Below are 15,606 nucleotides of genomic sequence, written 5' to 3'. Positions count from 1 at the left end.
AGTCACATGCCATCTCCAGGGAGTCTTTCTTTGGGCTTCTTTTATTAGTGCCTTTCCCTCGAAGATTCCCTTCCCTCTAGTCTATATTTATTTTGTTATGTCCTGAGGTTAGGAACAGTCTGTATCGACTCCCCCCAGGTTTGAGGGTCTTTGTTCAGGCACTGTGTGACTTTTCTAATGTCTTTGGCTCATCTCAAATTCCACTGCTGACCCATCACTAGGCTAAGTTAAGCAGGTCACTGAGGGCTTTTCTTCTTACTGGACTCAGTGCCCAGTTCCTGGAATGTCCGGTGCTACCTGGGCTTTCTAAATTCACCGGGTAACCAACTATTTCACTACATCTTCAGAACTGCTCTACTTAAGTCAAGAAAGAAGACACAAATCAGTGATAGAGGCAAAAACAGAGCAATGTATTCATAGCTTCTTAGGGACTTGTGTGAGGAGAGGAAACCACTGGTACTGTCCTCATGAGGATTTTTATTATAGTTGTCACCTCACTCTAACCTGCCCAGAAAGGAAAAAGACTAAGCGACTCCCATCGTAGACTTTTGTTTACACATCCAGTTTCCTCTCAAAAGCCAATCAAAAAGACATTCAGTACCCAGAATAAGAAGTCACAGAATGCCTGCATATTTTTAAAAGTCCACTTGCAGGGTTAAATCAGAATGAGTGTGCTACATATTCTTATAATGGCTGGGCTCACAAAGCTCAGTTCCAGTAATACCCTTATAATGCAATGATTGTACTTTAGTTGCCTACACTATAAATTGTTCATCTAAGTTTGGGATCTCTTTTGGATCTCTTTCTATTCCTATTTTATCCTCTTATTCAAGAATATCAGGGAAGTCCCCTCTGAAAATTTCTTATAATATCATATGCAGGCTTTAAAAAAATTCATGGCTTTTAAGGAGCCCAATGAGTCTTAGATTATTTCTCCTGGATCTATTTTCCAGATCAGTTGTTTTTCCAATGAGATATTTCAGATTTTCTTTTCTTTTTTCAGTTTTTTGAAATCATTTCATTTTTCCTACTGTTTTATGGAATCATTAACCTTCATTTGTCCATTTCTATTTTTTAAGGAGTCACTTCCTTTTTTTTGAGGCTTTTATTTCCTCTTTTAGGGAGTTATTTTCCTGTTTGAGGTTTTGTGTTGCCTTTTTTTATGGTAAGAAAGATATTTTCTTCAGTCATTTTATATTCTAAGCTGTTGAATATTTCTATTATTTTCTTTCCTAATTTCTCCTTACTTGTTTTTTGATCCTCTTTTGGACCTCCTCCAGGAATTCATTTTGGGCCTGGCACTTTCACATTTCCCTTTGAGGCCTCACAGATTTTGGTTTTGGCTCTACTGTCCTCTTCTGAGCCTGTATTTTGGTCTTCCCTGTTGCAGAAACAACTTTCCACAGTCAGGTCTTTTCTTTGTCTTTTGTTCATTTTGAAGGACTTTTTTTTTTTTAAACTCTTCATTCTTGGAATCAATACTGTGTATTGGCTCCAAGGCAGAAGAGTGGTAAGGGCTAGGCAATGGGGGTTAAGTGACTTGCCCAGGGTCACAGAGCTGGGAAATCTGAGGCCAGATTTGAACTTAGGACCTCCCATCTCTAGACCTGGCTCTCCATCCACCGAGCTACCCAGCTGCCCCCTCATTTTGGGGGACTTTTTACATGGCCTTCCCTATATATTGAAACTCCCCTCCACTTCTGGTATGGATGGAATATTGTCCTTGGGTTCCTCTGGGTGCCACATACAATGGATTTATTTAGATTCTGCACCTCAGCTGCCAGTTCCCTTGGTATTTTGAGTGCCATAGTTATCCTTTCTGCTGAGGGTTCTCCTGGGCATGCTTGTACTGTATCATTCCTTACACTGCTGGTTCCCCTGCTCTCTCCTCTTAATGCAGAGTCACATCTTTCTTGCTATCCCTCTACATTTTCTTGGCTGAAATCCTGCTTCACCTGTTGGTTCTGCTGCTTCAAAATTTATTTTGAGGTGTGTGTGTGTCTTTGCAGGTGGGTTTAGGTATGTTCAGAATGTTCCTTTCTCTGCCATCTTATTTGCCAGAAGCCTAAATTGCTCATCTATTTCTCAACTGATATCCACTTACTTTGTTTCCAGTTCTTTGCTCTATATACCCCCATCTTTCTTTGGCCTCTGTTGTATATCTGTTATAGGAATCACTAGATTAAAGGGGACTCAGAGTTTGGTGATTATTTGTATGTAGTTTCAAAGTGCAATCCAGAATGGTTGAAACAATTTAGAGTTCGGTGCACAATGCATGTCTATACTTCTGTGTGTCTGTATTTCTGTAGTCCCTCTATTAATGGCCTTTATCGCCTTTCCTTTTCCCTATAAATCTGTTGAGTATAAGAGGCAAACTCAGAGTTGATTCCATTTGCATTTCTTTAGTGATTTGAAATATTTTTCTCACTTGGTTATTGGCAGTTTGCATTTTTCCCTTTGAAAACAGCCTGTGTATATACTATAAGTGTCTATTTTGGAATGAAAATTTTGTTTTTATAAATTCATACGTGACTTATTTATCTTTGACATCAAATCTCTCTTAGAGGAATTGCCTACGAAGATTTCCCCCAACAAACTGCTTCCCTTTTAATTCTAACTTCCTTGGCTTTCTATGCCCGTGCCTTTTAATTTTGTGTGATGAGCACTTTCTATTCCATCTCTTTGATCTTTTAGGACCCTCTCGACTTCCCATGGCCAAGAAATCTCCCCTCACCTACACTTTTAAAAGAGACCTCCTTTCCTGTTCCTCTCCTTTATTTATGATCCGATCTTTTATGCTGAACTCATTTAGGGCTTATTGGGGGGCGCGGTAGGAATGGTTAGCCTCGCCACCGTTTCTACCAGATTGCTTTTCAGGGCTACCCGGAGTGCGGTCCAGCAGCCAGCCCTGCCCCAGGCGGTGTCCTCGAGGCTTTTGAACACCACCCCATACTGTTAAACAAGGGAAGTTGTAGCGAATGAGCTATGAATTTCCGGCTCAGAGAAGGGAGGTGGGACGGAAGAGCAGCCCCCCACTATTTTGAGCCAGAGCTATTATACTTCCTCTGTTTAACCTGATAGAACCGAGCCAGAAGCAATGAGTGAGAGTTGAGGAAGGGGAGGATTGAGCCGGATGTGAGAAAAGCTTCTTCCTCCTCCGCATAGAAGGAGTGGTCTGTGAGATCGCTCCGAGTGGTGGTCTATTTCGGCCCTCTCCTCTCGCTAAGGTGTTCCCTTGTAGTCTGCGCTCATTCCCAGAAGTGCTGACGATGCGCCTCTTCAGGAAGAGCTCGACTGGAGGCCGTTAGGCTAGCGCGCCTGCTTCTTCCTGGAAGACCAGGAATTTGGAGTTTACGAATCAGTTCTCTTGGGCCCCTTTGGCACCTGATGAAACGTCACCGCTTCTCAACTAAATTAAAGCGTTGCGCCTGACGGATTCCACTAGAGATGAGCCCCGTGTTTTGGGAGCAGACCGGCCTGCTCTGTGCTGAAGCAGTGAGCCCAGCCGCGGCGCGGCATTGCTTTTGGGCTCCTCGAGGGTGGCTCTCGCCCGGGGCCGGTCACTGCCTGGGTCTTTGTGGCCTCCTTATTTCTTTCCCCGAATGGAGTGTTTGCGGCGGCCCCCAATACCCCTCTGAAGGTGATGCGGGGCGTTCTTGCCCAGCGGTGCTTTCCCATCCGCGTCTCCGTGGTGGGGTTCCCTTCAGGAGCTCCGGGTGCAGAGGGAGCATCTTGTGCTCCAGGAGCTCCACTTCTGTGGCAACGACTTCCGGAGAGGTTTTCCTTCCATCTGGCCTGTGAGGACCCCGAAGGAGCACCCCGGCCACCACAGTAAAGCCTGGGAGGACCCCAGAGGAAGGGGCGACCCTGCCCCTCGGGCCTTCACACGAGGCTGCAGCTTAGGACGTCCTGTTTCCTGGTGTCTGGTGCCTGAGGGCCACCCGGCTCCGCCCGTGAGTGGGCGGGTCCGTGCCGCGCTCCAGGGCTAGCCCCGAGCGCTGCCTCCAGAGGCCCGTGAAACCAGGTGAGCCTTCTCTCCGGCCTGGGCTCCCCTACACGGAGATCGGGAGCCCCGCAGGGCCCTGCGCTTTGCTCGCCCTTTTGTGTGCTTCCAGTGGAGCTGTGGCCGGTGGGCCTCAGGCAGTCAGGCGCCAGTGAAAGCCGCCCCCGCCTCCGCTCAGAGGTCCTCCTTCCCGCTTGTTCCCTGCTGGCGACTTGCGGCCAGCGGACATACTTATGGGCTGGCCCTTCCTGAGGCCGGGTGGGAGATGGCCTTAGAGCAGCCTCCAGCTGCCAGCCAAGGGCGGCCCCTGGGGCCCCTCTAAGGCGGCTTCCGAGAAAAGCGAGCCTTCGGGGCTTGGACACAAACGTCTGCAGGGGCATATAAGGGGGCCAGCGGCCTCCGCAGGCTGGGCTGGCGCCAGGCAGGGCACTCGGCCTCCAGGGCCAGCTGGGCGGACCCGGTCCTTCTGCTCGCGGCACTCCCTGGGAGGACGGGCCTGAAAAGGACAAAACTCAGCGTTTGCCCGACACAGTTAATAGCAACTTTTAGGGTCAACCTAATTTTCTGTCATTTGGAAAAAGAAAGGAACAAAGAAAACAGAATGGCTTCCGCTCCCACGTTCAGTTCACCCCAGCCCCAAAGGGAAGATCGCCGATGGTTCCTCATTCTACAATGACCACCTAAGACGTCCCTGTTTCACACTGAATCAATGAGGCCCCCATTTTGCACGCTCTCTCGAAGTCAGGGCTGCCGTCCACCCGCTCCTCCTGGGCTTAATCCTCCACGGGGTGGCTCCCCAAGCACCCAGACTGGCCACGGACCAGCCTCATCTGACCCATCTGACCGCGGGATTCCCCCATCCGTGATCCCGCCCCCAGCCCCGCCCCATCGCCTTCTCTGCTCACGTGATGCCCCAAGAGGCGCTTACATGCCTGACTCCCCATCTGAGAGAACGGCAGCCCAGCACGCCTGGCACGCGCCTTCCTTTGGCCTCTCTGTGCCCTTCACACAGTGGCGCCCCGCTGGAAGGAGGCCCATTCTCAGCCACCGGCCTGTCTCGGGCCGATCTGGGGGTCATGGCCCGATTCCTCTGGGATCCAGGACAGGCCGACTCAGTAGCGTGTCACGGGCGTCCTTCCTCCGCTGGTTCCTTTGCTCCCTGCCCACAGCACTCTTGGTCCTGATTCCTCCAGCGTTGTTTAATGCACAAATGCCTTTGCCACTTTGTTAGTGTTTTGTGATGAAGGACACACAAGCAGTGTAGTCAATAAGGAGCGCTGCGTCGTGTCTCAGCGCCTTCTGGAATGAGCTAGTGTGTATACGTGTGTGTGCATGTGTGTGCGTGTGTGCGCACGTGCGTGTGTGCGTGTGCACACATGTGTGTGTGTACGTTAGGCTTTGGTTGTTTAATGCACAAATGCCTTTGCCACTTTGTTAGTGTTTTGTGATGAAGGACACACAAGCAGTGTAGTCAATAAGGAGGGCTGCCTCGTGTCTCAGCTCCTTCTGGAATGAGCTAGTGTGTATACGTGTGTGCGCATGTGTGTGCGTGTGTGCGCACGTGCGTGTGTGCGTGTGCACACATGTGTGTGTGTACGTTAGGCTTTGGTTGTTTAATGCACAAATGCCTTTGCCACTTTGTTAGTGTTTTGTGATGAAGGACACACAAGCAGTGTAGTCAATAAGGAGGGCTGCCTCGTGTCTCAGCTCCTTCTAGAATGAGCTAGTGTGTATACGTGCGCGCACGTGTGCGTGTGTATGTGCATGTGTGCGTGTGCGTGTGCACACATGTGTGTGTGTACGTTAGGCTTTGGTTGTTTAATGCACAAATGCCTTTGCCACTTTGTTAGTGTTTTGTGATGGACACACAAGCTGTGTAGTCAATAAGGACGCGCTGCCTCGTGTCTCAGCTCCTTCTAGAATGAGCTAGTGTGTATACATGTGCGCACACGTGTGCGTGTGTGTGCGCGTGCGTGTGTGCGTGTGCACACATGTGTGTGTGTGTACGTTAGGCTTTTGCAGTCATTTTAAGCCTGTTCTGTTTTCCCCATAGCCGGCCAAGTTCACTTTTCGGATTTCTCCTTGTCACGGAGGGGAGACCATCCTTGTGGAGGGACCTCAAATCTGGGCTGGAGTCGCGCCTTCTTCTCTGACAGCCCCGCCCCTCACTGCCCCTCCCCCACACCCTGTGTGTGTATATAGCGTGTATATTAGAACTTCCTTCTCCGGACACAGTGAGTGCACTAACACGCAGTGAGGACAGGAGCACCCATGGAGCAGAGGTCGGAATGGCTGCGTTGGAAGGAAAGGCTCGCCGGGAGGAGTTGCGGCCTCTAGTTCTGAGTCCCTCTTCCTGACTGGCTGTGCGTGTTGTGAAGCTCCTTTGGCGCAGTCACATCTTGATCTGTTGCCAGCTGCGCAGCGATCTCCTGCCGTCTCTCTCCAGGAAGTCTCTGCACATCCCCCGTTTTCCTGGATCCGATGTTTATCTGGTGACCCCACAAGCTCAGGGGTGAAGGACCTCCGGAGGGATCTTGTCCAGGACCCCTTCCTAAGCCACAGCGCCCTCTATAGTGCCGTGATTGGTCGGCACGTTGTCTGGGGAGGGAGTCCTCTTCTGGCAGCCCCTTCGGCTTTCCTTACTTTGGGCCAGATCGGCTGCCCGCCGCTCCTCGTCTGTGTCCCCAAATCAGGCAGAGCCTCCTCAGACGTTCAGCCTTCATCTACTCGTAGAGCCTCCCCGGGACCCTCTCTCGTTCCGGATAAGCAGCCCACGTCCTCCCATGAACTTCCCTTGGAGGGACTTGAATCCACATCCCATCGTGGGCCTCCATTGGCCGCCCGGCCCCAGGGAAGTCGTTTAACCTCTGTCTGCTTGCATTTCCTCAACTATGAAAGGGGAATGATAATGATGCCACTTTGCAGGCTTGTTGTCAGGATGAATTTGGCCATGACTGGGAAGTCCTAGAACTAATCATGGGACTTGGTGGGTGTTTCTACGCCCCTGCTTTCTCCCTTCCTGCCCCTTCCCAGGAGCCTCCTACAAACATAGTTCTTCATGTCTCCTTCCAAAGTCCTCTCTTCCTATACAGCTTCAGAGCCGTCAGATCCTTCTGACTTCTTGTCAGTCGAGTGGGCCACGGATCAAGCTCATGTTGAACTTGACGTTCACAGTGGTCCCAGCCCGTGCTGTCTGATCACTGCCTTCCCTTCTGCGCTTGCACTGTTGTTTCAGGGCTTTTGTTCATCATTTTAGCCTGAAGTCCCCGCTCTGCGCTGAGCGTCTTAGCCAACCTTTCTAATGTCTCTCATCGTCATGCATGTTGCTTCCACGGAAGGTGCTGAAGAGTGACGTTAAGCTGGACAAAGCAAAGTGACTGAATCGAGGAGCCCGACATTGCACTGGGTCTTTGACACTCATTGGATGGGATGTACAAGGCTGGACAAAGTACTCCTCTCTAGCCCCTACTTTCCTTATTGGGGAAATGAGAGCTAGGGAGGCTTAAACTACCTGCCTCCCGAGGCTATTATCAGTGAAGGTTTTTGTTTTGAAAGACAAGATCTTTTGGTAGAAAGAAAAATGGACTTGGTTCATCCGTCAATAAATGACTAGAAGAACTTTAAGCTTCCTTCCCTTAGGCCCAAAGGACTGTAAAACATTGCCTGCCCTTGGACCCAGCTCTACCACTACTGGGTTTGTACCCCAACGGGATGATGAAAACGTTTGTACAAAAATATTTGTAACCACACTTTTGGTGGTAGCAAAAAAGGGGAAACGAGGGGGCGTCCCTCGATTGGGGAACGGCTGAACAAATTGTGGTATCTGATGGGGATGGAGTACCTTGTGCTGTAAGGAGTGATGATCTGGAGGCTCTTTATATGAACTGGAAAGACCTCCATGAACGGATGTGGAGTGAAATGAGCAGAACCAGAATGTCGTACACAGAAAGTGAAACATTGTGGAATGATCCAATGTAATAGACTCTGGGACTAATAGCACTGCAATGATCACGAACAATCCCATGGAACTTATGAAAAAGAATGCTCTCCACATCTAGAGAAAGAACTATGGGAGGAGAAATGCAGAAGAAAAACATGATTTATCACTTGGTTATATGGGTACAAGATTTGGGGTTGTAGTTCTTAAAAGATGACTCTATTAAAACATGATTAATATGAAAATAGGTTTTGAGTAATAATACATATATATATATATATATATACATATATATATATATATATATATGTATATATATATATATATATATATATATATATGCCCAGTGGAATTGCTTCTCAGTTTCAGGAGGGGGAATAAACAAATAAAGTAATGTGAAAAATAAATTCTTCCTAGCTCTAATCTACTACAGGCAGATTTAGAAGAAAAAGAAAAGAACATTCATATTTGGTGCTCATTAAGTCTTTTGTAGCTTTTTTCTATTTATTTCCCATCATCATCACATCTTATATAGCCCAGACTATATCTAATTCTGATTAATGATCTAATTAGTGATCTGGTTTACTGATCCTGACAGCGCAAATTTTGAAGGAATGTTGGTTCCTGGTTGAAACATTTGTATTGAAAAAAAGACATCAATGAAATATAATATTTAGGTGTTCAAACATCTTTAAAATTTTAAATGGTTTGAGATATGTGCAATCCATAGGAGGTAATGTGGTATAGCAGACAGAGAAACCTTGGTCCTGAAAACCAAGAAATCTTGCATTCAAGTTCTGTCTCCATTATAAATTGGGACCCTGAGCAAATAAACATAATTTTTCAGCCTTTGGAAACTCTCTAAATCTATAAATTGCAAAATAGGTGTTGATGAGCATTGGTAGAAGTTCCTCAACAGGAATTTCCTACCCCTAGGAAATCATAGGTCCATTATCTATCCCCTAAGAAACAGTAGCATTTCACTTTTGCACTGATTTTTCATTCTTTTTGGTCAAAGCCTATATAGGAAAATCTCAGTGCTGGGCATCCCCCACCCTCAGGCAGATCAGCCATTCCTTCCATAATTTTAGCTTTAGAGTTGCATGGGACTCCAGGAGCTTGAGTGACCTTCCCATGATCACACAGTGAGTCTGTGTCAGAGACAGAACGTGAAACTGAATTTTCCTGACTCAAAAACCTGTGTCCTTCCTACTCCCCTGTGATTGCTTTTCTGTAGGTAATACTGGTATATGTAAATATAATTTTGAAAAAAAAAGCCTTTATAATAAAAGTTCTCTTGGCTATCCTACAATATGAAGTGTGAAGAAGATGGAAGGAAGAAAGGAAAGAAAGTTAGAAGGTTATTTTCAAATTTGCTTACTCAAGTTAATATTTTATTAGAGGAAATCTTTATTGGATGAGGATGTTGCTTTTGCTAGAGTAGAGAGAAGTCTGCCTTTGAAAATGATAGGATTGGGGTGAAAAACTTGCCTCCCTTATTTCCTAAATGACTTTTGCCAGATTATTTAAAGTCCTTGTGTTTGAGTTTCTTAATCTATAAATTGAGGATTTGGGATTAGATGGCTTCTGAGGTAGCTTTTTACCAAAATCTGATACTATGTTCTTTCTCTATGTCTCTCTCTGCCTCTGTTTGTCTGTCTCTCACGGACATACACATACACACACATGTAAACACAGGAACTCAGGTGACAACTGGCTATACCTACCTGCATCTGCTTTCTTTTTCTTGGATCCCTCTTGGCCTACTTAAGGAATTTTAAAACTAAAGCAGTAGAATCTTACCCTGTAATATACCTGTAAATAGAAGACGTTCATTTTATCCTTGGTGAGTCTTATAATGTAGGATAAAAGTGACTGAAGATAAACAAAAGAAAAAGCTAACTCGGTCCTTATCTCCCACTCCAAACCCTCTCCCCCAGCCCCTAATGTATTCTTTCAATCTTATTGCAGCTTATAGATAGGAATCTCCCCGGAATACCAAAAGCAATTGCTTCTGACTGGATTGGGCAAAAACTCTACATAATCATAAATGGAGAAGACCAGAAGCGCAGTGATGTTTACTGGCTTGATCTAGAAGACAAAAGAAGGAGGCTGAGAAAAATGGTGTCTGTGAGTGAAGACATTCTCTCTATAGGATTGGATCCACATAAAAGGTAATCTTCCAGCCTCAAGTAGAGAGCGCCAATACCATTGCGTCCTCAGGTTGGCAGCAGCCAGAAAGGCTTGGGGATGGGCGATGGGGAGGAAGAAGTATGTGACTGCCAGGCATTGAGGGATAGAGTGCTCTTCCTTCAATGATGTTGGATACATTGACGAGGCATTGCCACACGTAGCATGGCAACTGATGGCACATTTCCACTATCACAATTTCTGTATTAACTTAAGAAACCCTATAAAAACCAAACAAAATTGCTTATTGCCAATAGTTTTAAAGTGAAAACTCATATTCAGCTCTACTGTATTCTACATGTCGAAATTTGTGTTATTTTCAGAAACTATCAAGCATTGAGTAAATTCATCCCTATGTTCAACCCAGAATTGGATTATTTAAGCAACTTTTGTAAATTTAAAAACAAAATATAACAGTAGAGTAGTGATCAGATTTCTGGTGGTGATTCCAAGTAATATTTTGAATTTTTCTAATAAGTTCTATTATTTGAAGAAGTTTAGAATACCTCCTATTTTATTAGATTTGATAAGTCTTTGAAGAGTTAGGCATTATGGAGTAGGTTCTTTACTTTTATTAATAAGTTACTTTCCTTTAATTTTAAGACTCACTTTTTAATGAAACATACCCAGATTGGGGTGTTTGTAATATAAGACAACATGATGTCCCTTCAGGCCCCCTCCTCTATTTTGTTAGTGATTTATATTAAATTAAAAGAAATGTCATTAGAGTTGTATTGAGTGTCTTCCTCCTAGCACCAACCAGGAAAATTCCTAATATCTAGGCAAATATTTGTTCTCTATTTTAACTTGCGTGTGTGTGTGTGTGTGTGTTGTATAAAATCCCAACTCTTTTAGTAGTTGAAGTCCAAAAACTTGGGTTTCCATATATACACCTGACAAAGTGGATATGTGCCTGTGTACTGTTATTATTATTTACCATAATAAAGTAATAAAGGCACAAAAGTGGTCTAGTGGTTATTCTGGTTTGAATTTTATTCTCCCAACATTCTATAGGATGCTTTTTCTTTTCTTTTTTTTTGGGGGGGGGCACGATATTAACATTCTTTCGTTTCTCTTTTTGTTGCCATGCACACTTCCATATTGATCATTATCGTAAGAGCACACTCATGCATAACCAAAGCACCACAATGAAACCCTAAATACACTGATGGGAAAGAGGACGCCAACAGTTCTTTCTCTGGAGGTGGATGGCCTTCCCCAAGACAAGTCTTTCCGGATTGCCCCAAGGCATTGCATTGCTGAGAGTAGCCACGTTTTCATAGATAATCATTGTATAATATTGATGGATATTCGCATTTTTCCTACTAGTTGTGACCTCTGAGGATTTCAAGAAGGGTCCTTAAGGTTTTGGTGATTTGTCCATAATTGGCTTTCTATTTGTAATCACCTGATGTTTGGTCGAGCATTTCTTCCTTGACTGCGCGCTCTAACTGAAATGCGGGGTGAGAAGCATCCTCTCTAGTACTGTTTCTATCCACATGCCTTTAAAGGATCAATTAGTGCCGATAACGACCACCCTTATTCACTCTAGCTCGGTTAGACTTGCAGAGCTCTTCTTGCACTCTGAACCCCAAATTGCCAGCCAGGTCCTCCACATTTTTTATGGTCCTCCATCGGAGTCAGAGGCTTGAATGCACAAGTCATATCTACTAGAGTCCATCTTGTGGGTGTGTGTTCATCCTTGCCACGGTAATTGAGGACGTGGTCACAAGTAGGATCTGTTGGGTGACCATCTCCACCTGTTGCCCTAATTCAAATTGTCAACAGTTCATTATTGAAATGGCATTCCAATACTTCCCCTATAAGGAAAGTTCCGTGAAAGCAGCATCTGAAACATAAGCTGTGTTTCCTAGGCCACAGCAGACCAGATGGTATTATGTTAATGACATTTAAAAATGTTTTAATTTTTTTGTTATTCTGAACTTAATACCCTCAAGCACGAACATTTCCACACACAAAGCAAAGCAGAAAAAAGAGGATTGCCTATGGAACTGCGAATCTCTATCACACAGAGACAGTTTCCCTTTAAAAGCATATTATAAGTTCAACAAACGCAAAAATAAGGTCAGCACATTACTTTCATATCTGCCTGGTGTCTTCCACTGAATCTCTCTTCCTGTCCTTTTCTGTGGGTGCCTCCACATGCGTCGTTGATGCTCTTTTCTGTCTTTGCTTTTTTTCATTGCCATCACTATCATGAGCCGTTAAAGCCTTTGATTCGTAAACATTATCAAAGGATAACAGATTTACAAAAACCCAACAACCTTTGCCATTAGGCAATAACAGTCGGCATCCTCTCCTTTACCTTAAATACTCCCTACTAACGTTACCTTCATGCACGACACAGATTGCAAAGTGCATGTCTCCGATGAGTGACAGAAATGCACTTTACCGACTCCTCGGGGTGCACTGGGTGTCTATAATTGTTGTGCTAGAACTTGGATAGAAGTGGGAATGAAGAGTGGCATAACATGACACCTTTTAAAGTCTAAAATATCTCATTTGAATTTTTTTACTGATTTGTAGGATCTATAAGAACTATTGCTCACAGAGCGACACTAACTTACGGTTATAATATAGATTTCCTTCCCTACTGATCTTTTGTGAGTCTAATCAGCCTCCTTAGAATTAACGTCATAGACATGTAATAAGGAAAGCCTGTGGCCTACAAAGTCTTCTTTTTCGAGGCAGTGCTGAGACCTCAATTTGGATTCCATTAAAATATAGAGTCACCTATTCCCCTTAGATTGGCATGCTTTTCTGTACAAGTTTCCTCAAAGCTTTTGGTCTTCCTTAGAAGCTCCAGTATTTACCTTAATCCTTCCCTTTCCATTCGTAACATGAACTTTACCATTGCATTTTTTCCTGTAGTTTATCCACTCAGCTTCCTGTCACCGCACAACTTTATAGATGGGAGCCCTCGTCATTGAGAGAGGAGGGTTTTCTGCCCCAAGGGCTCTAGCCCAGTTCTCTCAGCTTCCTCAACTACCACAGCTACCCTCGCTGCCTGAGCAGCCATACTTTGCTCACTCACCAAACAGATATTTTCCACTATACCATGCAGTCCATTACAGTTTCCCTCGTTAAAGTGAAAGTGTATTCATTTTTGAAAAAAGAACACAGAAGACAGCTTAGGAAAGAAGAAAACTTTGGAAGAGTAAAAAGAAATGTTTCCATCTTTCTTAAATGTATATGACATGATTAACTCACTTCCAGGAAGGTATGCAATTTATTTTTTGTAGGAAGGGCGATGGATTTTACTCTATCTACATTGTATGGTTCATCTTGTGACCAAAAAGCTCCAATTTTGAGATAAGATGGCAGGATAGCTATTAAATTTCTAATCGTTTCTGCTAAGGATTGACCTTGCTTTCATGAGACTCTACTAAATTGATCCCAAACAATTAAAAATTGGCACCACTTTATTCACAGGATCAGGGACCCATAAAATCAGAATAGGAAGGAACTTTGGGATCATCTAATCCTATTTATATTTGGCCAGGGAATCCCTCTGCAAAGAAGAAAAGTGAGGATGATCTATTCTCTTCTTGAAGATGTCCAGATTTTTCCTGCATCATTCCGTGCTTTTAATGCATGACTGTCTCCTAGGATCTATTTCTTGTCCTCTCATCTTCTCTTTAGTCAATTAATGACTTCAATTAGCCATAATGAATTTAACTGACATTTCTTTGTAGATGACTTCCTACCTTGTGTCTCTAGCCATCCTCTCTCTTCTGAGTTAAAATCTTGCATCTCTCACTGTCAGTTGGTCATCTTTTATGGATGTCGAATAGGTATTTAAAGGTAACGTATCTAAGATAAAATTCATTATCTTTTCTTCAATGTCATCCCATTCTCCCAACTTACTTCCTGCTCTTCAGGGTACCAAGGATCACAAATCTCTGCTGCAACCTTGACTCTTGACTTTCTCCCCCCATGATCAGTCAGTTTCCAATGGTTGTCAATTATACCACCTGGATGGCTTTAGAATTTGTTTACTTATTTCTACTCACACCAAATTCATCCTAGGCCAACCTTCGTCATCTCGTAATTGCATTATTTCAAAAGTCCTAATTGGTATTCCTATCCGATCCATCCTCAACATACCTGCGAATTAATAAAACAGGATCGTGATCTTGAACACATGCAATGACTATTTTTTGGTATAATCGGGTTGCTTCTAGTGACAAATGTTCTGTGATCCTGAGCTAAAGGACTCTTGCCTCGTGATGATAAAGAAAGCCCCTCTTTATCTCCTTGAACATCCAATTTGGGATGATAAAGTCACCTAATCATTGGTCTTTTCATCCCTGAGATGGAGGGATGGAGGAAAAGGGAAAACTGTGGCAATGAGGCCACTAAATAGCAAGTGAGCTCTTCCTTTGGCTTTAAAGGGAGCAATCGCTTCTGCTAGGGTGTCCATTTCCCTTTGGAATATGTGGCTTAGGCCAGGGTTTTCCTGAAGCTGAAATGAGATAGTACCTGTGAAACTCTCATAAACCTTAAAGGAACAAATGCCAGTTATTTTTATTGGTCTATTCAGGAGGCTTCCAACTCGGTCATTTCATTCCTTGAGCCAGGGGAACCCAGATGTTTTACACAGAGGCCAGTTCACTGTCCCTCAGACCGCTGGAGGGCCAGACTATGAACAAAACTATGAACAAACCTGTATGCTGCTGTCTGGGATAGCGGAGGCTGCAGCTGGCTGGGATGGGTCTGTCACACCTTGCACAGCCCATCCCCATCCCCACTATACCAGGCAGCAGTATAGACAGTGCGGAAGCCCCTCCCCCAGATTGCTGCTCACTCTGCTGACGTCTTCCATGGTGCAGCCACATAATCCTTTGTGAGGCGCCTCGTACTCCTTCAGTTACTCTCAGAACAAGGCGCCACACCAAGGATGATGTCACCGGAAGTAGTGCTGTATGTGAGCGACGCTGCCACATACAGTGGTCCTCTCATTGACCACCCATGAAAGAGGGGTCCCTTCCGGAATTGCAGTGGGGGCTGGATACATGGCCTCAGGGGGCCACAGTTTGGGGACCCCTGCCTTGAGCCTTCTAGTGGACTCCTGATGGTCTTACATGATTTTTGCAGAGCAATACAGGAGTATATTGGTAGATGTTTAATATCAAATCCCTGAAAAAATACACATTTTTAAATAAATAATATTAGCATTAATAATATTTTAGTAAGTCTAAACAACAAATAGAAATAATAAATCAAACCCTGATTCATGTAGATTTCTGAATGTGTGATTTTAACATTTAGCAATACATTTTCACAAACCATTCAGAGCTGGCTCCGGCACACTTTTGGGCTTTGGATTCTGAAAGGTCTCCTTTGAACTTAACGCAGGGGGTTGATGGAATGTCTCTCCCCCATCCTGGCTCCACTCCCAGCTGCTCTTACGTAACAAGGAAAACAAGGGCTGCCTAAACAAGCCCAGTGTTGG

At 44.6% G+C, this 15,606-nt stretch overlaps 1 protein-coding gene across 2 annotated transcripts in view; it reads left to right on the top strand.

Annotated features, from left to right (window-relative positions):
• The window catches only part of LOC103094428 (proto-oncogene tyrosine-protein kinase ROS-like), a 43,810-nt gene extending 31,251 nt beyond the window's left edge, over window positions 1–12,559 (top strand). For both annotated transcript variants that reach the window (XR_008913929.1, XM_056807160.1), the window contains one exon: window positions 9,912–12,559. Coding sequence is in view for 1 of the 2 variants with exons in the window: in XM_056807160.1 (XP_056663138.1) it covers window positions 9,912–10,118 (207 nt within the window). In the remaining variant the exon portion in view is untranslated. The remainder of the gene's footprint in view (window positions 1–9,911) is intronic.
• The last annotated feature ends 3,047 nt before the right edge of the window (window positions 12,560–15,606 follow it).

Source organism: Monodelphis domestica, chromosome 8 (genome assembly GCF_027887165.1).
Source record: "Monodelphis domestica isolate mMonDom1 chromosome 8, mMonDom1.pri, whole genome shotgun sequence".
In the NCBI taxonomy this organism is placed as follows: Eukaryota; Metazoa; Chordata; class Mammalia; order Didelphimorphia; family Didelphidae; genus Monodelphis; species Monodelphis domestica.
Note: the sequence above shows the minus strand (reverse complement) of the source record. Positions and strands in the feature narration are given on the sequence as shown.